The sequence below is a fragment of the Wyeomyia smithii genome, chromosome 1 (genome assembly GCF_029784165.1).
Source record: "Wyeomyia smithii strain HCP4-BCI-WySm-NY-G18 chromosome 1, ASM2978416v1, whole genome shotgun sequence".
NCBI lineage: Eukaryota > Metazoa > Arthropoda > Insecta > Diptera > Culicidae > Wyeomyia > Wyeomyia smithii.
The window spans coordinates 70,522,060-70,549,572 of NC_073694.1; the positions used below are offsets into that span (position 1 = coordinate 70,522,060).

Below are 27,513 nucleotides of genomic sequence, written 5' to 3' on the forward strand. Positions count from 1 at the left end.
CTCTTCGCTCAGCTGCTTCCGAGAAAAGAATGCCATTTCCACATTACATCTTCATCGAAGCTAAATTCCGTCAACACCTGCAGATTTTCACACTACAAAATGATACAAACGAAATCCCCCAGCCCGGAGCTCCAAAGTAGAGAATTTCTGCTCAGGTTAATGGTCAGGAAGCGGGAAGTTGTTGTATTTAACTTACACTCCATTGCGAGTTATGTTCAACAGAATCAAAACGTAGACACCCCTAACTATAATTTCCCCTAAAACGATCCCCGACTCGCGTACCTTTGGCGCGGCGTACGATCACGCGTTAAGAAACGACCCGAAAAAAAAATTCATCCCGGCTCATGGCTTTTTTTCTATTTTCTTAATGTTCGTTTTGGATTTCCACTTCTGTTGCGAGTCTTCGTGCGTTTTATTTTCTGTGTTTTGTTGCTACTTGCTTTTTTACCCGCCATCGAAGCCGTCAACTCATTCTCTCTCGGTCAGTTTTCATCGTTCGGTGCGCGTAACCACACCAGTAGTATCACACATCATTTTTCCCGTTTTTTTTTGTGATCACACTCGGAATGAATAATATTTAATTTTGCGGGAAATTCGACCGACTCTTCGCGTGCGTTGCGATGCTGTGAAACAGCGAGTTTAAGGCTATCTACTTCGGCGGGAAAAAAACGGAACCTGAAACTGCATTCGGTAAGCGTCAACTACTATGTAAATATAGCCACAGTCGACGTTCTGCTGTCAGTTTTGTTTTCCGGTTGTGATGTTGAAAGTAGCAAATTAAATATTTATGTCGGTGATCCTCAAATTAAATTTTATGAAAGTGGAAAGTCCCCCTTCTGTGCAACCTTTTTTTCCAATGATATTAATGTCCTGCTCAGTGACTAGCGGCAACCAGCTCAAATGTTAATTTCAATTGGTTCCTACCACACCAGCTGAAAAAATAATGATACAGGAATTTAATCGAATTATTGGTTTATTTTTTCGATGCGTTTTTTTTTTGTATTTCGCCGAATTGAGACAGTTTGATTGAAATCAATTTCATTTGGGTTCTGCTCTTCTCTTTTGCAGGACGACAACCGTTTCGGTGACGGATCGGACAACCGGGACAACAGTATGTCCTATTATTTAAGGTTAGTAGATGAGTAACGCGGCTACGGTTAGCATATGAAACATGCGAGTTTTGACAGCTCGCATCTGCTGAAATGTGATCGTGACTGTTTGATTGTTATTTTATTTTTATTTTCATATCTGTGAGAGACAGATGCCAAACAGTATGACTGAAGGGAAAATGTTACATGTTTGCGTTGCACTGGAATCAAGAACCGTTGAACAGTGTAGATAGATCGATAACATTTTATCAATGGTAAGCAGCTGACACTGATTTTGTAGTCTGAATTAAACAAAATGTAGACATCCTATAGAAAAAAAAGGTAGAATATTTTTCCTGACAATATTGAAATCCGTTCAAATTGGCCTCAAAACTTGGACCAAACAAATCAAATTTGTTGAAGAATTATATCTAAAAGACTACTAAAAAATTAAATATATTCCATACTCCTTATGGCAAAAATACTCATTTGAAGTGAAGTGTGAAAGTGTCTGATTGTTTAAAAATATTCAAACTACACTGCGAAAATTTAATTTCAAAAACAAAAAGTGACTTGAAATAAAAATTTTATCAGGTTTTTTTTTTCAAACAAATGTTTTTTAGATCAACAACTTAGTTACCTGAAAATTATTTGATCATTCCATTTTAAAATGTTAAGGAAAAAAAAGTTTTTCTTGCACAAACTTTTACAGGTCCAGTATTTCTCACGGTTTTTGTTTCTGAACGCTCATGCGTATAATGTACGTACGGTAATGATAATAGTTTTTTTTCGTGTTGGGTATTTTCGTCACTGCGACTAATATTTTGATATTTGTGATTTTGGAAAACATTGTTGAATCTTGTTGAGTCAGGACAACGTATCACTATTGGAAGTGGTAGTAAAAATCTCACCAATAGAATAAGTCCAGCTCGATATTACAATTCGTATGAAGCGCACAACCGTAATGGGATTTATTCTCCAGATTTCAGAGGGTTCAGAGGGTATTTCCTGCATAAGCATATTCTAATGTTGCTTGGACTTCAGCTTGGAAAACAGTTGGCCATTGGCCCATTGGAATTGCTGGGTTATTCCTGGACCAGTAACATCTGCTCTCACTCGATTGTTTGTTCTTGAACCACTGTGTTTTCTATGAATAATCCTGAACGGAGATCAGGACCACCGCGTTCCCAAACAACACGCTCAGGTTCAAACATTCAAAATCTTCTTTCAAAATCATATGTTTTATCCATTCAGCCTTCCTTGTTGATTGAAAGGATTGTAACGAACAGTTTTTAGATTATTAAGATGACCCGTTAGGTCATCCTCAAAGAGCTTTATGATAGGTAAAGCACTTTTTTCGGCTTCTAGTTGTATGAATTGATGCAGTGGAAGCATTTAAAGCAGAGCTCCCAATGCCTTGTGGGTGTGCATTTCATTGCACCCGTTATTGAGAAAGTGGCTAGCCGTTGAAGTTTTTCCAACTTGTCCTGAGCACCTTTCTCCCTTGGTTCTGTCCACAATAGCCGAATAAATTCGTTGAATCCTATTCGGTTTGAGTCTTGTGGTTATGTGTTTACCAAAATACAGCAGAGCTCTTCACGGGAAAAAACGCTGGCCTATGCACCAACCGTTGATGCTGCCGCTATCGTACAAAGGCAACTTCTGACGTAGGACTACGTCTTTGTTTTCTATACTAGATTACACTTTGTGAAATTGAAAATGAAACTGGCAAATGTTGCGTCAGATTTCAAACGATGGTGGAAAAAAGTGAAAAGTTCAAAGGTCAAGCTTTCTCATACATTTTCCTCGTTATTGGCTTGCATCCCGAGCACAGATAACAATAACATGGACGAAATAAATTTTACTGCCTACATATTTTGACTCAACAAAGTGTTTTGGTTTGTTTGTCTTTTTCCAAGCTGCGTGGCCACGTCCTAATGGCAAAAATTTACTCTGAACTCGATACAAAAGTTTGCTTGTAGAAAATTCAGCTTCAGTTTAGTTTGTTACACAATAGCGAGTGCAGTGCAGGTGTTAAAGGCACGCGACATTGAGAAACGAGAGCTGCATACGAGTCAACTTCCAGGCACTGCGGAGCATGTTACCTTTATTTCGCATACGGCAGTAACAGTTACCATCGTTCGCTGCAGGATATTTTGCAAAGTTTATTAGGCGCGGCCAAGAAAAATATACAAAGCTACCGTTGGTGCGATCATCAGCGTTCTGTTGTTGTTCTGCACACGTGAAGATTATGGAATCGGTTCGGTTTTATTTTGCATACGGCAGCAACAGGGCACCATCGTGCACTGCATGATATTTTGAGGGGAACAGCGGAGAGCAAATTTTATGCGCGGCCAACAAAATGTTCAATGCTACCGGTGGTGGTGCGATTATCAGCATTCTGTAGCACACATTTCAAGCTGAAGATTATGGAATCGGTTCTTTTCAAAACTATAAATACTTGAAGATAAGAGTTACGAGAATTTTCACAGCTACTACTAGTGTGAAATGTTCATCTATTTCTCAATAATCATTTTTCAATAACGACCAGGGCGCACCAAAGATAAACGGTAATGTTGCCTATGAATAGTTTATCACAACAAAAAATAACCCTCATTTCAAGAATTTTCACTGCTACTGTTTAAGTTTGTTTGTCTTTCCACGCCCTAATGGCAAATACTACAAGGTATACAGCCCTAGGGTTGTATGAAATGGTGACGTGGGACTAAACACTGTAATTAGGGAATTTTATGTTACAAAAACTCGAAGGAATATCGTATATATTTGGCGATATTAGTACTAGCCTGTAGTATTTTTTTGGTGCAAACAACATGTATTTGACAAGGCACAAGCATATCATTCTTGTTGAAGAAGCACCAAGAATTTCTCGTAATGCGTCAAAGTCAGAATTAACTCTATATCCTCTAAAACCAAATCCAATAATACTTACGTTATTATAATAAATGGTTTTGTTCTATTTAACTCTAATTAAATCAAATCTATAATATGGTTCTTACTTTCAAAATAATATAGAAGCCCTTACAAAGGTTCATTAATTGGCAAACATAAGAAGATATGTCTTACAAAATTAATAACAAGTTCCAGCAAAAAACCGTTACAATCAACAAATCTATTTTTGTTTTTTGCTTGACAATTTTTTTTCATTTACCTGCAACTACATTCGCTGTATTACGAAGACTGCTAATATACATACGTTTATTATGGTGAAGCTTTGACTAACAACATATCATCTAACAATTTTGAAATGTAAAAAGAGATTCCAATGAATTTTAGTAAATAAAACTAAAATTCACAATCATTCGCAGGCTCATATTCTTCTATAAATGTGTATATGTGGAATTTACTCTTTCGATACTATCCGGTCACGATTATTTAGTGAATATCGAAGATAAAATTGAATAAATATCCGTTGAAAAAATTTACAATTCGTGTTGAATAATTTATGGTAATCATATTTATGAGATAAACTTTCAATCTCCATCAACAGCAGCATTGCAGTTTTTTCTCGATTGCACACGAATAGAAATGTACGAAGTATACCACTGCAATACGAATAGTACCGCTGCAGTATGAATAGAAGCGTACCGCTTAAATGTACGAATAGAAGAGTATCGCTGCAATCATAGACGACGAGAGCCTGCGGTTCTTTACTCCACTGGTACTGGTACTGTTTTAACCGGCATGTTTTCTTTCAAGACATCAGTTTTTATTAGGTTTTGAGAACAGGTTTGGAAATTGTTCAAGCATGAGGATTGTTTCAAACTTTTCGGAAAACTTTTACCTTCGAGACATCATTTCAGTCTAAGCTCATGGAAGCAAAAATAAATTGACCTATTGGGACGGGGAGACTCTGTCAATTTTTTATATCGATATCGATACAGAGAATAACAAGGGGAACGGATGGTGTCCATTCAAGTCGTCTGTGCTAGGAATGCTCGCATGTAATTGGTTTAATTGTTCGCGTAAGTTTCCCTGTAACTTTTTATAAATTTTCACCGTTGAGCAGTGAAATAATGATAACTATTGTGTTCTAAAATTGTTACACATTTTATCTATCCAACAACATATTGGTTATTGTTATCCATCATGTGGTTATGCTGTTATTAACGTTTGAAATCTGACGCAACATTTGCCAGTTTCATTTCCAATTTTACAGAAAGCATCCCAGTATAGTAAACAAAGACGTAGTCCCACGTCAAAATCTACTCTGAGCTCGATACAAAAGACTGCGTGTAGAAAAATTCAGCTTCAGTTTAGTTTGTTACACAATAGCGGATGCAGTGCAGCTGTTAAAGGTACGCGACATTGAGAAACGAGAGCTGCATACGAGCCAGGCACTGCGGAGCATGTTACCTTTATTTTGCATACGGCAGCTACAGTTACCATCGTTTGCTGCAGGATATTTTGCTGGCACAGCTACTAGAGGGTACTGCGGAGAGCAAATTTTATTATGCGCGGCCAAGAAAAATATTCAATGCTACCGGTGGTGCGATCATCAGCGTTCTGTAGCACGCATTTCTAGCTGAAGATTATGGAATCGGTTCTTTTCAGAACTATAGATGCTTGAAGATAAGAGTTATGGGAATTTTCGCAACTACTACTAGTGTAAAACTTTCATGAATTCATGCATCGTTAGTTTTACAATAACGATAATCAAAAATAAACGGTAGAGTTGCCTAGGAACAGTTTAGCGCAGCATATAATATATACATTTAATCCTACGTCACCATTTCATACAACCCTAGGGCTGTATGCCTTGTAGTATTTACTAAGGGCAGTGCCGCTGCACCTACCGCTGAGGCTGTTACCACCACTACTGCTATTGGTACCCGCTGCAGCTAAAGCTGCTGGTACACGAAGGTATTAACTCTTCTATTAGGAATTTAATTTGTCCTCAAAAGGGTAATTTGTTGTTCAATTTTATACAGGTCAGATCCAATCGAGTCGATCGATATAGAGAGTCGATTGTATATAAACTCGATTATATATGCTTCGTTCAATTTTTTTTTCCTCTACTATATATAATCGTGTTTAGGATTATATGTAATTATATATAGTAGAAGAAAAAAAAATTTGTTTTAGTTTCAAATATGACTTATCTAGAGTTAATATGTCGTAAGGGAACATCCATAAATCACGTATCGTTCGAAGGAAAGGGATGTTTGAAGAAGCGCAGCAACCCATAAAGAAAATTTTGAAGATCTATACATGAGGAGGGTAGTCGAAAGCAGTTAGTTTCGTGCAATGTTATTAAACGAAATGAATCAAATTCAATGAATTGAATTGTTATTGAATGAACGTTCTCTAATTGATTTAAAATGTTGAAAAAATAAAGAAATATTTTTTAAAGTTCGAAAAGCTTAACTTAAAAAGAATTCAAAGTAAAAAAAATAAAAAAAAATTAATTTTTTTTAATTTTTGAAGGTTTACAAAATTTAAAAAAAAAAGATGACAAATCAATATACACTGATCAAGATTTTATTCTACATTAGACTGGATCTACATCAGATATAACTACAAAATATATTTTTTCTATGAGAAATGTGTTTTCTGACTTTTAGAGGTATGAGTAGAAAAGAAACTCTTTTATAAATTCGAATACAACAAAACATCTATCTAAAATTAATGAAAAAAAAATCCTCTGAATCGATTATACAGGGTGTTAGTTAGCTCACGTAAAATCCTTTAAGGGGTGATAGAAGATCCTATTTGATGAAAAAAATCCTTCTACGCATATGGTCAGAATTCAACTACTGCAGAGTTACTTTTTCAGTTTTTGGTTATGTTTGCCTTGGAAAGCTGAGAAAATTTCGTGATCAATAGTGCCTTAAAAACGTTCAACTAGAGAAAATAAAAAGCACATAGAAAGAAACAAACGTGAAATCAAATGTTTTTTGAGAACTAATCTGCAATTTTCTCTCTGAAATGTGCGATAAACATGGATTTTGCTGTTAACCGAATTAAACATTGAAATCCACTCTACAAGTTATTCTTTGACATCAATCATCTAGCTGTATTAGTTTAGCTGCTATTTCACTTTGAAAGCAATAAGTCACGCCTTCATTCAGTGTTGTAATGATCACAATATTCTGCTTCACTGTGTTTACGTAGACGCGACGTTGAATGAAGGCGCAGTCTATTGCTTTTAAAGTGAAATAGCAGCTTAACTAAAAGAGTTAGGTGCTTGGTGTCAAAGAACAACTTGTAGAGTAGACTTCAATGATTAATTTGGTTAACCACAAATTCCATGTTGCATTTCAGTTCTCAAAAATCATCCGATTGATGTACCTACTACTGATGATGCCCGTTAAGATTCAAAGGTAACTTTTTATTAAAGAAAGCTCCATCGTATGACACTGGAGGGATCAAAATCATGCGTGCGGATAGCTGGCGAGACATCAGCCACGTTCGTAACGTTGGATGGACTGAAGCAGGGGGATGCGCTCTTCAACCTACTGTTTAACATCGCTCTTGAGGGAGCAGTACGAAGAGCAAACGTCGAAAGAAACGGTACGATCATCACGAAATCTCACATGCTTCTTGGTTTTGCGGACGACATCGATATCATCGGTATCAACCGTAAGGCCGTGGAGGAGGCCTTCGTAGCTTTTAGGAGAGAAGCAGCGAGATTGGGACTTGTCGTTAACTCTGCCAAAACGAAGTACATGGTAGCTGGCAGGGAGCGTGGGAGTACCCGTGTTGGTGCTGAGGTGGAGATAGATAGGGAACGATTTGAAGTGGTTGACGAATTCGTTTATCTTGGTACGCTTGTGACATGTGACAACGATATGTGCCGTGAAGTGAAACGACGAGTTGCAGCTGCGAACAGGACTTTCTACGGACTGCGTAACCAGCTAAGGTCCCCTAGTTTGCAAACTCGCACAAAACTAGCGCTGTATAGGACGCTGATACTTCCGGTGGCCCTTTACGGACATGAAGCATGGCCGCTGAAGGAACCTGATCGACGAGTGCTCGGAGTTGTGAGCGTAAAGTTCTGCGATCGATACTTGGCGGTAAACTAGAAGATGGAGTGTGGCGCAGACGCCTGAACCACGAGTTGTACCTGGTATACAAATATGCTGATATAGTGAAGGTAATACAGCGGGGCAGGCTTCAGTGGGCTGGACATGTAGCCAGGATACCTGACGAGAGAGCCGCCAAAACTATCTTCAGTAGAGAACCAGGAGGAGGCCGTCGACTCCGTGGTAGGCCTCGCACACGGTGGATGTGCGCGGTGGAAGAAGATGCACGATCGAGGGGTTGTACGGGGAGACTGGAGAACGGCTGCCCAAGACAGAAGAAGCTGGACATCTCTAATTCGTTTGGCCCTAGACCGGTGAATGGTCCGTTAGCCAAAAAAGTAAAGTAACGTAAAGTAAAGTAAAGTGAAGTAAAGTAAAGTAAAGTAAAGTAAAGTAAAGTAAAGTAAAGTAAAGTAAAGTAAAGTAAAGTAAAGTAAAGTAAAGTAAAGTAAAGTAAAGTAAAGTAAAGTAAAGTAAAGTAAAGTAAAGTAAAGTAAAGTAAAGTAAAGTAAAGTAAAGTAAAGTAAAGTAAAGTAAAGTAAAGTAAAGTAAAGTAAAGTAAAGTAAAGTAAAGTAAAGTAAAGTAAAGTAAAGTAAAGTAAAGTAAAGTAAAGTAAAGTAAAGTAAAGTAAAGTAAAGTAAAGTAAAGTAAAGTAAAGTAAAGTAAAGTAAAGTAAAGTAAAGTAAAGTAAAGTAAAGTAAAGTAAAGTAAAGTAAAGTAAAGTAAAGTAAAGTAAAGTAAAGTAAAGTAAAGTAAAGTAAAGTAAAGTAAAGTAAAGTAAAGTAAAGTAAAGTAAAGTAAAGTAAAGTAAAGTAAAGTAAAGTAAAGTAAAGTAAAGTAAAGTAAAGTAAAGTAAAGTAAAGTAAAGTAAAGTAAAGTAAAGTAAAGTAAAGTAAAGTAAAGTAAAGTAAAGTAAAGTAAAGTAAAATAAGGTAAAGTAAGGTAAAGTAAAGTAAAGTAAAGTAAAGTAAAGTAAAGTAAAGTAAAGTAAAGTAAAGTAAAGTAAAGTAAAGTAAAGTAAAGTAAAGTAAAGTAAAGTAAAGTAAAGTAAAGTAAAGTAAAGTAAAGTAAAGTAAAGTAAAGTAAAGTAAAGTAAAGTAAAGTAAAGTAAAGTAAAGTAAAGTAAAGTAAAGTAAAGTAAAGTAAAGTAAAGTAAAGTAAAGTAAAGTAAAGTAAAGTAAAGTAAAGTAAAGTAAAGTAAAGTAAAGTAAAGTAAAGTAAAGTAAAGTAAAGTAAAGTAAAGTAAAGTAAAGTAAAGTAAAGTAACGTAAAGTAAAGTAAAGTAAAGTAAAGTAAAGTAAAGTAAAGTAAAGTAAAGTAAAGTAAAGTAAAGTAAAGTAAAGTAAAGTAAAGTAAAGTAAAGTAAAGTAAAGTAAAGTAAAGTAAAGTAAAGTAAAGTAAAGTAAAGTAAAGTAAAGTAAAGTAAAGTAAAGTAAAGTAAAGTAAAGTAAAGTAAAGTAAAGTAAAGTAAAGTAAAGTAAAGTAAAGTAAAGTAAAGTAAAGTAAAGTAAAGTAAAGTAAAGTAAAGTAAAGTAAAGTAAAGTAAAGTAAAGTAAAGTAAAGTAAAGTAAAGTAAAGTAAAGTAAAGTAAAGTAAAGTAAAGTAAAGTAAAGTAAAGTAAAGTAAAGTAAAGTAAAGTAAAGTAAAGTAAAGTAAAGTAAAGTAAAGTAAAGTAAAGTAAAGTAAAGTAAAGTAAAGTAAAGTAAAGTAAAGTAAAGTAAAGTAAAGTAAAGTAAAGTAAAGTAAAGTAAAGTAAAGTAAAGTAAAGTAAAGTAAAGTAAAGTAAAGTAAAGTAAAGTAAAGTAAAGTAAAGTAAAGTAAAGTAAAGTAAAGTAAAGTAAAGTAAAGTAAAGTAAAGTAAAGTAAAGTAAAGTAAAGTAAAGTAAAGTAAAGTAAAGTAAAGTAAAGTAAAGTAAAGTAAAGTAAAGTAAAGTAAAGTGTAAAGTAAAGTAAAGTAAAGTAAAGTAAAGTAAAGTAAAGTAAAGTAAAGTAAAGTAAAGTAAAGTAAAGTAAAGTAAAGTGAAGTAAAGTAAAGTAAAGTAAAGTAAAGTAAAGTAAAGTAAAGTAAAGTAAAGTAAAGTAAAGTAAAGTAAAGTAAAGTCAAGTAAAGTGAAGTAAAGTAAAGTAAAGTAAAGTAAAGTAAAGTAAAGTAAAGTAAGCCGCTGCTCCAGCTGGCCCTACCACTGTCACTCCTACTATCCGCTACTACTGCTGCTGCTGCTAAGTTGGGACTGTCCTAGTCGTTGTCCAGAACTACGATGACTAGTTTAGACAGAAGAAGGGCCAAATACTACATTCCCGAATTACTAGATCTATGATTCTGTCGACCGTGTCAGGGAAAGCATTCATTAAACAACCATGAAATGAAATCTGTGTTTCAACAATGATTGACCATTTTCAAAAGTGTACACTAGTAGCTTGCAAAGCTTGATAATTTTCAAGGTTTGATTATTTGTTTTAGAGTTATTTGAAAGCAGATAATAAAAACTGTCGAGTGTTGAATTTTGCATTTGCCGCTCTACAAGAGGCAAGCGAAGCTTATCTGGTCGGTTTGTTTGAAGAAACAGGGTTACAGTAATGCCGACAGATATCCAACAGGCTCGTTCTATTCGTGGTGAACGTGCTTAAAAATTTGTAATGTAAAGACTTACAGCCATAAAACTTACAACCGCCATTCAAAAGAACCGCCTACCAGTGCACCAACCTTAAAAATTACCTGGTCAATCAAAACTACAATCAACCGCCTGACCGTGTGCTTGTTGCTGCAGTGAAGGATAAGTTTTCTCAACATCCAGCGAATCTTCACCTCCCGCACCCGCTGCCACCGCTGCTGCTTGTGCCAAGTGAGGACTGTCGTAGTCGCTGTCCAGAACTATTATGACTAGTTCAGGCTGAAGCAGGCTGTTATATAGGCCAAATAATACATTCTCGATTTACTTGATCCATAATTCTGTCGACCGTGCCTGGGAAACTAGGCATCAAGCGACCAATCACAGGTCGAATTTCACAAAGATAGACAATTTTCAATTTTACGATAGTTTGAATAATCAAATGCATAAAAGATATTTCAATCGATTGCTGCAAGAGCGAAGGAAATCCATTGAAAACTAACCGTCTTATTTAATATCATCTGAATTAGGATATATTTTTCACTACTCCCGTTTCTAGATTTCATTTTACATCTCTATGTAGCCGAACTTTCTGAGAGACGTAGTTCTACGTCAAAAAATTAATTTGATTAAATAATAATAATTAATTCATGCACACTATGCAAAAAATGGCGATTTTAAATTCCTTTGTACTTAACCGAGAAAACATCGAAAACTTGTTATTCAAATATTTTAGTCCCAGTAAAGCTATAATAACAGACTGACGCGATAGCGGACCTCCACAGTGTGTGTCTCCGTGTAAAACTAGGGATGCAACACGCAACTTAGAGTAGAGTACCAGGCAGCATTCGGATCTGCAAGATCGATGCTAAAGGCTGCCATTTAAAGCTACCAAGAGGGCTTGTTTTGTTAGGCTATGCCAATACGAATGCGTGGGGTAACGCCTAAAGGATCGTAATGGCCAAGACAAAAGGGGTGTTGGCGCCTGCAGAGCGATTACCGGGGATGCGGAAGCGTATCGTTGAGGGACTTTTTCCACACCAAGTCCTTGGCCTCCGGCGGTCCACTATCTCAGACTCAGACACAGGGATGGTCGGCTAACTTATTGGACATCCAATCCGTGAGCGACGACAGCCGTGTCAAGGTTGAGCTGAAGGCAAAGGTTACGAGTGTGGAACTCATCATGATCGCCAACTCAATAAAGGTGAACAAGGCATCGTGGCTGGATGAAATTCCGAACCTGGCAATCAAGATGGCTATAAAAGTGGCCTTTGGGCTGTTCCGGGCCCAAATCATGCAGAGGAGCCTGGATAACTGCTTCTTCCCGGAGAGGTGGAAATGAGATTGGTCCTTCTGCCGAAAGCCGGGAAACCGTCAGGGAAACCATCAGCATATAGGCCTACTTTCTACTGTGGGCAAGGGACGAGCCATTAATGATGTCACGCAAAATTTGGAAAAAATTAACTCCCACCCTCCCCCTTGTCACAAGTTGTCACAACTTCCTTGCCCCCCCCCTTAATTACGTCACGTTTTTATATTCCCCTCCCCCTTCTTTGGTAATAATTGATTGGAAATCGTGAAATTTGTTAGGAATGCATTTTTTCTTAATAAGAACCATCAATATTTAGTTCCCCTTCTTCAATTAATTCGCAATCCAAATCTTCTCCACATGTTACAAAAATCAAGCATTTTTATTTACGTTTTGTCACAATTTTGTCAGAATTAAAGAACATTATGCTTTTTAAGCGAGAAAAAAAATTGTCATTTATTTTATCTAAAGCAAATCTTAAGCAAAAAAAGGGATCGTAGAACTATAAATGAATGATGCAAATATTATAAATGGTTCTGAGTTGATCTCTGTGGTTAGGTATGTGACTTTTTCATATATATATATATATATATATATATATATATATATATATATATATATATATATATATATATATATATATATATATATATATATATATATATATATATATATATATATATATATATATATATATATATATATATATATATATATATATATTTTTTTTTTTTTTTTTAGTTGAAATGTGATGTCACACTCAAGCTAACCCCCCTCCCTCATATGTTACAAAATGTTACAATAATTGAAACCCCCTCCCCCCCTAAACGCGTGACATCAATAACGAATGGTCCCCAATACACTCCATCTATTGAAGGTGGAAGTTTGTTATCAAAGTGATGGTAACTACAACGCTGCGAAGACATAGTGTGCGTATGAGGTAATCCATTCGTGCGTTCGGCTTGCGTTCGCATCGCCAGTACACACACACTAGCATGCGTCAGTTCCACTTTTACTCAAAAGACTGCGCTGCCAAAATTGTCGTTCAATCTCAGGCAGAGTTCCCAGTCTTCTTGATATGATGTTTTTGCAAGAGGTTTGGTATGATAGAGCAGTACTCGTTAAAAAATGCAAATAAGAAATGCAAATTACAGCGAATATCGCAATAGATCAATGTTCCTAATCAAAGTGAGTGGTCTACATGGGAGATAAACGGCTGCCCTATGATGTTATAGAACTTTATTTCATGAAGTTACTGTATTTGAGAGATTTGATTCCTCATGGCGCGCCATGGCGGTATAGTATATCTGAGTATATTGATTGGTTATCAAAGTAATGCAGATCTAGATATTTGATGCCTCTCAAAATCATAACAAACGAAGAGTGTTTACTTATTTTTTTTCCATAGCAACAGTCCTCCTGTTAGTTAGTCCAATGCCGAATACCGAATAGTAGATGCCCAGGTTTGTCGATCTTAATCATCCGCTCTCTCGTCTCGAAAGACAGCAGCTCGTGCGTTTTTCTCGACAGCGCACAACAACCGGATGCGGGGCCTACTCGCCTTTCTGACTCTCTGATGAGTACAGTTTCAGCGGCTCATGCATTCTTGTTACATATCGCGTTTTATTATCTTAACTTTGTCTGCATAACTATTTGCACACAACGTAAAGCTCGCAATTCATGCACCTGCGCCACACTCTAGCTTCTAACTCATCGCTAAGTGTTGAACGCAGCACCCTATGCTCAAAACACCGAGCACTCATCAATCGGCTTCCTGTAGCGTCCGGGATTAATGATCGTGACAATCAGGAGGATCAACGTTCTACTAAGCGGCAGTTTGTAAGTGAGTGTGCAGACTACGGGACTTCATCTGGTTTCGTAGTTCGTAGAAAGCACTATTTACAGCTACCACTCATCGTATGACTTCTTGGCTTACATTGCCATTAACCTCAGCACCAACATCACTAGCATTCATGCTCTTTGCCAGCTACTATGGACATTGTTTTGCGTTGAACTAACGTCTATATCGAACTTAGGCGCCTGAATTTGAAAATCTAGCATTTCAACCAGGAAAAAGTGGTCAAGTTTTGAGTGCGTATATATATTTTTTTCAGAATATCGAGATTTTGGCATCAACCGATCAGAAATACTTTTACGGTTAAATTTATGTAACAAAAACAACCTATTGTTTGAGATACACTATTGAAAAATTGGTAAATAACATCGATTGACTAAATCATACCGAGCAACCTATCACTACCTCTCTTCCCAAGCATAGCGGATAGTGGATACAACCGATCTGACTTTGTAAACCATTTGTTATTCTTGCTGCTGTTTCACTCAAGGTAGCTTTCTGTTCCTGATGCTTTTTTACTTTCCTTGCCATTCCCTATTCTTCTACGCTCCACCCTCTTTCCAAATAACTGACGAAACTTGATATAAAAGGTGCCATTCGAACATTGCATTCCATCATTGTCAATTCAAAACTGTGCCGGTATCATACGCACATCATCGATCTGAATTTCTCATTCGTTCATTGACCGACAAAGCGGACGGTTCTTTCTGAAGCAGCAGAAAGCGGGTGGTGGCAAATATTGGTCGCCTACAAAAGCGCACACCATCGAATTAAATTTCTCATTCGTTCGTATGTATGGATTGCTATAGCACGTGTTTGGGTAGCTATGGCGGGTGTTTATCGAAGATTTAGTATTTTCTCGTTTACTCATTAACATTTTATTAAAAATATTAAAATGCGTAAACGAACACGGTTGTAAATTCGGCTTTACAGCAGCGATTCAAGCTGCTCAAGCCAGTCAATCTCAATAACCTTCTGAGCGAAGGCTACCAACGCTTACATTTGATAATAATTGTTTTCTAGCGCGTAAGCGGTGATGAATCGGGAATCTACATCTTATGTCACCAATACAGGCTTGGTCGTGCAGCCATATAAAATCGATTTGTTTTCAACCAAAAAATCGGTTCAGGCCCGGTTTCGAAAAATATTTCGTTTATGTACCTACCCTAGTTCCTTCACTTTCCATTGAAAATCACTTAACTTCAGCTGTTAAAATTAATGCAAGACCATTCGAGCAGTTTTCGCGTGACTCACAAAGTGCTCGACATCAAACCAAATGTTTTTTAATCGAAAGCAACGGTTGACAGTGTTATTATCACCTGACGATTGTTAATTGAAAATTACTTTGTCAGGCATTGGAGTATCTGGAAATATGCATTTCATTGTACACTAGTTATTTTTACTTTCAATAACAATCTTGCTAATGAATTATTCGCAATTGCTTTGTAACACACTGATAAAATTTTCAACCGTTGTATTAGCCATCAATGGATACAATCACCATAATGCTTCATCATAAGTTCCAAAAATTTATTTTACGATACCTGATAAATACACGAGTCCAAAAAATTACTGATTTTAAAGAGCATTATAATGCGCAAATTGTTTATTGAACGTTATTTTGATATTTTTGATTTGCGATACAAAATTTCGAAGTTTCGTATTCTATAGAATATAATAGCAGTTTTTTGCTATTCAAATAATTTAACTCTATGCAAAATTTATTATCAAATTCCACCAAAACACTGGTTGAACACCAAACAGGTATAATTTCCGGTGGTTCCGAATAATGCGTGACAACGCTGATTAGTGGTCATAGTCCTTGCGGGATACATTGCTTCTACCACTACTACACGCTAGATTCAGCTCGCAGTTATTGTTCGCGGATCTAATTTCGGTGGCAATTATCTCATGATGGAGTTGTATGGACAGTCAAATTGCCTAAACTGAAATAATTCGAGCGTGCCATCATCACGCTCCAGGGCGCGGAAGGCCGGTTAAAATTCGAATGCAATCAGCGTGCGATATTCTATCCGATCGACACCCGGTTAGCACGAAACCGAGCGTAAAATTCTTGAATCACTGCCAGCGGGGCACAACGTTGCTCGTATATTTGCGTCCGCCCCGAATTTCGTTCTGCTGCGCTATGCCTCAGACCGACGCTGTCTAGTAAAAATATAGCAATGCCGATGACCATGATGTCAGTTTCAGGCAAAAGATCAAAGGCAAAGTAGCGGCTGTTCAATCTCTAGTGTCGTAGTGCACTTTCTTCCGATCGATGTGTTTAGTTCACATCTTTGTTTACGATGTTGTGGTTTGTACTCAGACGGAGTTTTACAGACGATTATCCCCTTCGCAATAAATAAATCGCTTGTCAGTTAAACCCGGGTCGTAAATCCAAACCAGCCTGGGGGAGTGCTTGCGGTTAAAGAATTAAGTGCTAAACAATCTTACGAATTTGCGTTCGATAAATTTGTTTGCTCATGGAGTAGTTAGTTCTATTGTGTGATTTCAAAGAAAAATGAAATATTCAAGAACGAATAGTGCTTCTATAATTGTTGCAAAACATTTTCGGGCTCTACAACTTTTTACATTTATGTATACAATGTTGCAATATATATCAAAAGCCAAAAGTAAAAAAAATCACTGAATTGTTGCTTGTTGAAATTATTTTAGTTAAAAATAACAAGGAAGACTTAATTAATATAACAAAACAATTTAAAAGTTGCATAAAGTGCTGTCACGAAAATCGTACGTTCCCTTGTCATCCAGCAATCACCGCTAATCGTCGCTGCAGTGTTGAACATGCGGCGTACGGTGCCACACAACCCGCACGGCGCGTGGCACAACTGCTGCCAGCCGAACTGCCACGCACGAATCCGCTGCTCACTATCCGGCAAGTGTGCGGTCGGCACGCGTAATTTATCCTGTAAATACAGCCATGTTCGAAGCGGTCAGCCACCCACGGTACGGATAATGTGCTCGACGGAGCACCGGGTGTGGGCTAGAATGTTCGGAGCATCCAAAATTATGGTGAATAAACCGAAACGCCAGTAGCCAGAACGATAATTCTCCAGGCCACAACGAAAACCACAGAAAATCGTATTTTTCGGTGGCGTTTCGGTCTAGCTTGGCTGATGGAGAAACCGAAGCCAACAACGGATAGCGCACAAATGTTTCTGTCCAGACACGAAGTGGTTTTTCGAGTTTCCAAATCTAAAAACTAAACCAAGAGGTGTTTTCGATTGCCAGAAATAGAGCTCGTATAATATATGTATAACAATCGATTTGAAAGTTCCATGTACATAAGAGTTTCTACACAGCATTCGGTAGAGTAAATAAAACACAATTCAGTCCGAGAGTAGCAGAAGCGATTATCACACAACGATAAAATAATCAATCTGTTATCGCCCGATTTCACATGTACTCGAATATACACCCACTTTTAGCAGATGAATATCACTAGCTATCCTCTGTTCGGTTACGCATTTGCAGTACTAAAAATCAATAGTTTCCATTCCTCTCGGTAAATATGCAGGCAACCGGAACGGAGCTAGCGGTTGAACCAACGGTCGACAAAAAATCACTTGTTTGTTTCACTTCGAGTGTCATCCAGGTTTGCCAGGACGAGAGGCGTGAAATTTCAACAACACTTCAACCGGAGGCCTATGTAGTCCGAATGACAGTAAAATGATGTGGTCTTTAATACGTTGTTGGCTCGAGTTTCGACGTTTGTCGAAGGCTTAGTTATTAATTTAACTGTAAGTCACTGAGTTGGTGTATTTCACGTAGACAACGTTGCAGTTTTTTTGTGAATTTCTTCCAGGCGTTTCACTCTCTCGTATGAAGTAATGTTTCTCGAGGAATCTTTTCAAAAAGCAAGTCAGATTCGACATAATTGTAAATTTGATCGACAATCGAAGTATGATTCATCATGAAATTAAAATATTTATTGTTTTGCTTTCGTTTCGAATAGAAGCGAATTGTTTTACTCCGCTTGATTCGCAAAACTATAATGCGACACACGAGCTACCGGACGTGTATTCATTTATCGGTTCGTTCTTGTGCTGTACGATAACAATAGCCTGTAGTCTTGCAGCAGAAGCATCTTCTGCGCATTGGTAGGGGCAAGGTAGCCCGTCAGTGGCCCGGTTATGCAGCTGGTAATAAAGCAGCAAAAATATTTCCTCGCACCGCTGGTTTCCCGCTAGTAGCACGGACCAGCATACGACTGAGTGAGTGGAATTCATCTACAAGTGGCAACTACATGGTTGCGAGTGATATACGGCCACTGCGATACAATACGAAACTGGATTTCTCGGTGACGTCATTGTGTATTTTGCCGAGACACTCCTCCAAGATTGATTCTGCTTGCTGCCACGAGACCGTGTAGGCAGAATACCTGGACGTCTTTTTTCCTATGTGATCCTTCCTAGGCTGAGAAATTGTTTTTGTACTTAATATCAACTACTTGATTCTCCCTATATTTAAATGTTTATCGATTGTATGCGGTAGAGCGCCAAAATGGGCAACATTCAGGTGGAACTATTTTTGGATTAGGAAACGAATGAGGTACACGCAAAAGTTCAAGTCTTGTACAATCATTGTACTTCCCGATTCGCACAAATTTTGCACTAAAATCGCACAAAAAAGTGTGAAAAGGATAACGCAACAGTTGTATTGCGAATACATTGACACAGATTAAAATCAGAATATGTATCATATATCGATACTTTATTTCTCACATCGACTGTATTAGTGACTGCTACTCATGGAGCAGTGCAAGCAGTGAACAACAACTTGTGAACTCACTAGATTTATATAGGCATAATACTCAATCGATTTATCTCAATGGATTTGGTAATTCAAAAGTACCATTGAATGATTTGCAAAAAATAACAAAACAAAATTATGTTAACAACACTTAGTAATCAACGCTAGCTTTACCGAAAGCCCTCAATTCCACAAAGACACAAAAGCGTTGCTGAATTTTTATGGCAACACTTGTAAATTGTGAATAATTATTATTTGTCATTCTGTGCACGCTTTCTCAAGCGACGAGAGAAATTTCTCTCTCGTTCGTAGAATTTCCATGTACGTGCGACAAGACTAGACGCGTCACATACAATTTGCAGGTTGCTCTTTCGCTTCTCTTTCGGTTCGGATTGCGACGCGCAAGGCGATATCTCGATGCTTCACGAAATGAGCGAGACACCCGTGCCGTACATACTCGATACCAGTGTTGTTAGTCTCACTCATACTGTCGGTGCGTGCTTGCTGCTATTCAGAGGAATACATGAAGAAGGAAAAGTATCTCGAAAGCGTGTGTGCAAAAGACTTGAAAGGCGTAGCATATGTCTCGTCCTCAAGCAGAAAGGAGGAGAAAGGCTTTGCTTCTCGCTCGTTTTGCAATGCTGCTTGATACCAGTTGAAACTGTTCAAGTGTAGAAGTTTGGAGCTGCCAAATACATTGGAGAAACGCTAGAGCAATAATTGCGTTATGCCCAACACGCAATCATTGTACTGGACCGAATTACATCAACAATTGCGCTAAAAACGCACAAATCTCTCCCATCAGCTCACCTCTACCTTCCTCTTCATCCTCCTCGGTACCTAGTCGAGTACGGAAGATTTCGGACGCACGGGTAAATGCTTACCTTAATGCCGCTAGAGATCCCTACGTTGCTTCGTTCCTGCCCATTAAGACTTACTTACTTACTTCAGCAGCTAAGAGCCTCGTGCCGTATCAAGAATTTTCTCCATTCTACTTGGTCCTGGGCTACTCGTTGCCAATTTTCTAGACGTCTCGATACTCGCAGATTTGCTTCAACCTGGTCAAGTCGTCTAGCACGTTGGGCCCCTCTATTCCTGGTGCCGGTGGGGTCCTTGGAAAGAACCGATTTTACCTCACTGTTGTCCTGCATCCTCGCAACATGTCCGGCCCATAGCAGCCTCTCGACCTTCGTCAGGTGTACAATGGGGATCTCTCCAAGTAGTTTCTGCAAAGATAGGCAAGGCACCGGGACCAGATGGAATCCCGAACTTGGCCATCAAGACGGCCATTAAAGAAGCCCCCGGGTTGTACAAGGCGGTCATGCAGAAATGCCTTGACGACTGCCTCTTCCCGGACGTGTGGAAGCGCCAGAGGCTGGTGCTGTTGCCGAAGGTCGGGAAACCACCAGGGGACCCATCGGCATACACACCAATCTGCCTGCTGGACGCGGCGGGCAAAGTGCTTGCGAGGGTGATCCTTAATAGACTGGTGAAATATACAGAAAGTGAGACCGGTCTATCAAGCAACCAGTTCGGTTTTCGATAAGGTAGGTCCACGGTGGATGCAATCCTCTCCGTCACTAGAACGGCTGAGGTTGCAATCCAACGTAAAAAGAGCGGCATTCGTTATTGCGCGATCGTCACGCTTGACGTGAAGAACGCGTTTAACAGTGCCAGCTGGGACTCCACGGCCTTAGCGCTACAGAGCCTTAGAGTACCGGCGCCGTTGTACAAGATTCTGGGCGACTACTTTCAGAATTGAGTGCTAGTGTACAACACAAACGAGGGTCAGAAACGCGTCCCAGTTACCACAGGGGTATCGCAAGGTTCCATCCTGGGTCCGGTATTGCGCAATGCCATTTATGACGACGTGTTAAAACTAACACTCCCTCCAAGGGTGGTGAATATAGGCTTCGCCGACGATATAACTCTTGAGGTCTATGGCGAGTCAATTAGAGAGGTGAATTTAAAGGCCGCGCTATCCATACGCGTAGTGGAAGACTGAATGCACTCCAGGAAACTGGAGTTAGCGCACCATAAGAACAAAGGTTATTGTTTTAAATAACAGAAAGTCGGAGCAGGAGGCATTCATCAGTGCTGGTGGATGCCCTATCGCCTTGAAACGCTCCTTGAAGCTTCTTGGGGTTATGATCGACGACAAGCTCACGTTCGGGAGCCACGTCGATTATACCTGCAGGAAAGCTTCCATGGCTGTAGCGGCGCTATCTCGCATGATGGCAAACAGCTCGGTGGTCCGTATCAGCAGGCGCAAAGTCCTTGCTAGCGTGACTACGTCCATACTCAGGTATGGGGGGCCAGTGTGGTCCAAGGTATTGAGTACCTCGTGCCATCGCGGCAAACTTTAGAGTACGTACAGGCTAATGTGCCTAAGGGTCGCGTGCGCATACCGAACAGTGTCGTACGAGGCGGTTTGTGTCTTGGTTGGCATGATGCCCATCAGCATCATCCTCAAAGAAGATGTAGAGTGCTTCGACCAACGCGACACGAAGGGTATACGCAACACCATACGGTCATCTTCAATGGATAGGTGGCAGCGGGAGTGGTCCAACACTACGAAAGGTAGATGGACACACCGACTCATTCCAGAGTTAGCATGCTGGATTAATGCGCCATGGGGAAGTAACCTTCCATCTGACACAGATCCTGTCAGGCCATGGCTGCTTTGGGCAGTACCTGCATAGGTTCGGGCACGCCAAGTCCCTGATGTGCCCCGCATGTACGGGTGCGGAAAAAAGCGTGGAGCATGTGTTCTTCACATGTCCGCGTTTCGAGCGGATAAGGTACGAAATGCTGGCAATAAGTGGGACGGACACTACGCCAGAGAATATTGTGCGTGGGATGTGCGAGAATAGGGAAATCTGGGTTGCGGTCATCATGGCCGCATCACAGATCGTTAATATTTTGCAGGGCACCAATCGACGGGAAACCATCGACGTGCCCCAGTTAGTTAGCAGTTAACTAACTGGCCTGAATAGGTTGCTCTGCTGCCCGTAGAAGTAAGTGCTAAAAAAGCACGACTGTCCCTCTCCTTGTAGTAATGCCTAACGGCGGTCTCGTAGAGACCAAGGGCTTTAGCTGTCCAGCTTAAGGTTGCTCAGCATGGGTAAAAGCAAGTAGTACCTGCAGCTCGTGGTTCATACGCCTACACCATTCTCCGATTTCGGTTTGTACTCCATCAAATATTGTTCGCAACACTTTCCGTTCAAATACGGCCAGTGCGCGTATGTCCTCTGTGAGCAGCGTCACGGTTTTGAGTCCTCAGTAAACTACGGGCCTGATTAGGGTTTTGTACATTGTCAGTTTCGTGCGGCAGCGTATGCTCCTGGATCAAAGCGTCCTGCGAAGGGCAAAGTAGGCTCGATTACGTCGTTGGACCTCCTTACTTGTGTTATTGTCGGTGGTTACCAGAGATTCCAAGTATATGAACTCTTCTACCACTTTGGGTTCGTCGCCGTCTTAGATCACCGTCCGTGGGAGGCGAATGTTCGTTTCTTTCGAGCCTCTTCCTTTCATATACTCGGTTTTCGACGCATTTATTTCTAGTCCAACTTTTCTAGCTTCCACTTCTAGTCTGGCGTAGATTGCCTCCGCCGTCACTGAGTTTCTCACAACAAAGTCCAGGTCGTCTACGAAGCCTATGAGTTGACTATCTTTGCTGAAAATCGCGCCTCTCGTTTCGATGCCCGCTCGTCGGATTACACCCTCAAGGGCAATGTTGAACAACGTGCAGGATAATCCATCTCCTTGTCTCAACCCTCTGCGCGCTTCGAAGGGATTCGAGAGTGTCCCTGCCACGCACACGTAACACATTACTCGGTCTAAGGTAGCTTTGATAAGTCGTGTCCGTCTATCCGGGAAACCGTACTGTCGTGAGATGACAAAGTGACGTAAGTGCCATTTTTTCGAATACAGTCAAACCTGTTTTTGTGCGGTATATGAAAAAGGACCATATTCGACAAGATTTCCAGCCTGAATCCAGTTTTTCCGGTCCTTGGAATGAATTTCAACGCATTACATAAGTGTTGCGTCAAAAAATTTTTATTTGAGCCAGGTTTACGAAGAAAAAGTCGCGTAATGCTACGTAATGTTTCAAATGATTTTTTTATGCGATTCATTTTGTGCGGTCCCTATCCTCGCTCAAAAACAGGTTTGACTGTATGAGTTGTTCATGCCAATTCGTTCATTATTCGAAGACTTATATTTTGGTATCTTCCTTTTCGTTGTTACTCATTCGTACGTGGTATGAAAATAGTGAAGTAGGCACCCATTTAAATACAAAAGTGACAAGAAATTCATTCGCTTTTTGGCCGTACTAAAAACTGATCACTTGGAGGGCAGGCAGCAGTAGTCGTGCATTATTTTCCATAGCTGGTCTCGATCGACTGTATCATACGCTGCCTTGAAGGCCTGCTGATGTGTGGGCACGTTGTACTCCCGGCATTTTTGCCGGAGAGTGAAAATTTGATCGGTAGTAACACGTGCTTGTGTGAAGCCCGCTTGGTACTTGCCCTACGAATTCTTGCACTAAAGGAGGATAGACGGCGAAGTAGAATCTGGGAGAGAACTTTGTAGGCAGCGTTGATCAGCGGTATGGAGCATACAACTCCTTCTACCATTCCTCCGGTAGTCTCTCTTCCTCCCAAATCCTAGAGATTACTCTTGTGGAGTGCCGTTGCGGCCTCTCCAATGGCCGAGCACATAATACATCTGTGGAAGGTAGTGCCTCATCACGTAGTCCTCGGTAGCCTGCGGGTTGGTCAACTGCCGGATGTTTGGCCAAGGAGGACGGTTCTAACGTGTTTGAAATACCGTGGAAAGTTTTGAACGCACATGTACTGCTACTAGGTGGTGGTCTAAGTCGATATTCGCACTCTGGAAGGAGCGTATGTTTGTAATGTTTGAGAAAAATCGGCCATCAATGAGAACGTTGTTAATTCTAATTTGTTGTTCGGTGGTCAGGTGATCTCCAGGTGGCTTTGTGAATATCTTATATATGGGCCCATTAAGAATCCATTGAATATCATACAAATTGGTAAAGACCTGGAAAATAGTTTTCGGACGTAACCAAAAAGCGCCAAGGATGTGGAGATCGACGGAGTGGTTTTGGTGTGGTGATATTTTGTGTCATGGGGTTGGCTGTTTTAAGAACCTTCTTATTCGAAATGTAAGGATACTAGATTGCAAGCAGTTGCACTTAGTGTCCATCGAAGAAGAGAGGAAGAAATTGTTCTCTTTGAATTCCTTTCGAGTGACATTTGTTGGATCTACACTCCTTAACTGTGTACTTTTGGACAGGGTTCGTTTGCCAATACGCCTGTTTGTACCGCGTGTCACGCACTGCCAAAACTGAAAGTAGTTGGGTCTAAAAGCCACCTACTGCTGCAACAAGGCACTGAAAAATTGCTTTTTTGCGGGGGAAGCTGCGCGCTGCTACGAGCAAAAAATAACCCTCGACAGGAAACATATTTTTTTTCTTGTTAACCGATGAGGGTACATCTGCCGATCCTGACGATGCCTTGCCACAAGGATCTAGGAAGAGGAAAATAATCAACTCTCCTAATCTTTCTTGCCAAGGTCGTAAGATAAACCCTAGCAGAATGACCAACACAAAAAGGAAGCGGTGAAGAAAAACCAAAGGGGTACTTTTAGGGAACAAAAAGTGCTACTGCTGCTTCAGAATCGACTTCTGTCGATCACGAATATTGAAGTCGTTTCAAACGAATATTTATGAAAAGGACTTTGGCTTTATTTCGTTAAATATTCCTCCATCCGCGCGGGTTGAACAGATGCAACTTTCTGATACTTTCTGGATATTGGGAGATTTTAACTCTCACGCATTGGGGGTCGCTGTGCCACGATAACCGATCTTCTTTAATCTGTAACTTCATCGACGACTGTAATATTACGCTTTTGAATAATGGGGAAGCGACACGTGTACCGGGAAATAAGTAATCAATGATCTTAACAGTAATGAGCACCTATCTACAACGACCAGCTGCTAATGGTGGGGAAGTTCCAGTATATGAATTGCTCACCGGGTTTGTTGCTTCAACGTTTTTTTTACGAAGAAACTCATTCAAGGCTCTGAAAAAACGGTAACGGCTAGGGACACCAAAAATCACAGGAATGATTGAACAGCTATAATCTTTCATTGTTTCCGGTTTGAGCTTTTGGAGAGCACCTGTGTTGACCAGTGTTAGTCAGGCAGGTGAGATTCTACCAAAAAAAAAAAAAATGTCATAACTCCTCAAACAAGCCTCAGACAACCTAGATAAAATCATCAAAAAAAGGTTTCAGGCATGCTTGGTTTCGCTCTTTTGCTCTTTGAATGCTCATTAGGCTATATTAAGTCAAGGAGGCAGAATTCGAACAAGTCATATATAAAGCACTTGTAGAGATACTCTATCTCTACAATTTGTCCAAACACTGTATTGTTGAAATTGTCATAGGCCAAGCTTGTAAAACCGGAAGAGCTGCTCTTTTGGTACCTACGAAAATAAAACAACTTTGGCTATGGAACTATAGTAATTATAGCATTACATTGTTCAGACAAATTGTAAAGATAAATTGTTTCTACAAGTGCTTCGTATGAGACTTGTTCGAATTCTGCCTCCTTGACAAAATATAGCCTAATGAGCATTCAAAGAGCAAAAGAGCGAAACCAAGCAGTGTGAACTCTACTCATTTGATCCGAATGATAAGAAATAACTCTCAAATCTAGCAATGTGATCCGAAAAATCCAAATAGATTCACTCTACAAATTCACCTCTGCCGTTGGTCGCTTACCCTGTGGTATATTCACTCATCCTGCTGTCGATAAAGATGCTGTGCGTCACGCAACGTTTCCCGTTTACCGAGTGATTCATCACCGCTGACGACACTTTCACCATTGCCTTCAGTGTTGGAAGTTGTACCAATATTCGTTTACTCGTTCGCTCGAGGCCTTAAATCGAACTTGGAATGCTGCATTATTATAAGAATTCCATGAAATCGAAAACAGTAATCGGTACTGTGCCTGATTAATGATATTTTGATTTAGAAAAATATCATCGTCACCTAGTAGCGAAGCCCGGACATACGGTGCGGGGCAAATAAACAGCAAATTGTTTAATTATGTTTTGATACACACCAGCTGCTACCAGCCGGTTTGACTGTGAAATGTGCCGCCGTCTTAATCTATGGAAAATAAAGCATCCTCTAATGGAAATTCTATCGTTTTTGTTTGGATTGTTGTGACAACTTGTATGGGTGATCATTGAATCGGCTGCTAACGCTAAGTACAACAAGACAGTTTACGAATGGAATGGCGTTACCATTTACACTTGCGAACCGATCTCTGGTTGTGAAATATGTTCCGGTTCGACAGTTGACAATGCCGTGCGGTATCTATTTCCAATCGGACATCTGGTGAAATAATTACAAACCCCATGATTTCCAATGGTAAGTTAATGAAAATTTACGAGCTTCAGAGGAATGGCGAATGGAAATGGTGAATTAAACACCGCACCGTGGGAATGTGGGTTGAATATGGGAACTACAGTCGAATGCTTATCATTTCGCATGGTGAATTTTCCATTAATGTGAGGGTTGACTACGCGAAATGGGATCAAAAGACTTGCGTATTTGTACGCTGAGTAAAATTTGCTCAAAATTGGAAACGACAAATTTCAAAATACTCTAGATGATGTTTAGCTAAAAGCCTTTTTTGCGAATTTCTTCCGGTGCGAAAGAAGTTTTTCTTCACGATATTTACAATCGATAGAATGGAGTTATAATATGACTTATACGACATAGGTTAGGTTAAAACTCTAATGACTTTAATCATTAGGGTGGGGAAAAATGGTCGATTTTCCAGAACCAAGTTTTTTTTTTGGTTCCTTTTGGGATCCCAAACAACCCTAAACTTACCGGAAGTCGATTGGTCTTGTCTCCGCATGGCGCATTGCATTTCAAATTTGTATGAAAATTTATATGGGAAAACCTACTTTTTTGCATTTACCTTTCTAGAGAGCTCAATAATACTCTAATAATGCACTACATTATGTCAAAGTACAGTATTTCAACCAACTTTTCTGCATTTTCCATTCTGAAGAGCTCAAAATGGCTCAAACCATAGGTTTCATAACTTCAAACGGCAGTTTTTTTGATGCCTAACAACTTTGTAGAAGACACTAAAGAGCTAGGATGTCCCTGAGAAGAGCTATAACTGTTCAAAGTTGAGTATGCCGATTTAAATGCAGAAAATCTTCTTTTCTGCCAACATTACCAATGTACCGGCGTCAGTAGGATTCCCATCAGAAGTAACCTGTCGTAACGTGTTTATACACTCAGCTGGATCAAGTAAACAAATTTAGGTCAATATTCTAGGCGTAGGTAAAATCTACAACGTATTTCAGAGGTCACTTCTAATGGAAATCTGACTGACGCCGGTACACTGGCAGTGTTGGCAGAAAAAATGATTTGCAACATAAATTTCGACATACTCAACTTTGAACAGCTCTAGTATTTTTTTGGCACACCCTAGCTCTTTAGAGTCTTCGGCCAAGTTGTCAGGCATCAAAAAAACTACCGTTTGAAGTTATGAAACCTATGGTTTGAGCCATTTTGAGCTCTTCAGAATGGAAAATGCAGAAAAGTTGGTTTTTCCATACATATAAATTTAAAATGCAATGCGCCAAGCGGAGACAAAATCAATCGATAAATTCAGGATTGTTTGGAGCCCCAAACAGAACAACAAAAAGTTGGTTCTGGCTTTCTGCTATCAAATTTCGTTTTTTTTCATATAACGATTCCCCACCCTATTAATCATATACC

The 27,513-nt window shown here is 39.5% G+C and overlaps 1 protein-coding gene across 1 annotated transcript in view; it reads left to right on the forward strand.

Moving 5' to 3' along the window:
* LOC129718754 (uncharacterized) overlaps positions 1-27,513 on the forward strand; it is a 220,347-nt gene that overhangs the window by 174,495 nt on the left and 18,339 nt on the right. The window contains exon 3 of the mRNA XM_055669801.1: positions 1,069-1,130. Coding sequence (XP_055525776.1) covers positions 1,069-1,130 — 62 coding nt within the window. The remainder of the gene's footprint in view (positions 1-1,068; positions 1,131-27,513) is intronic.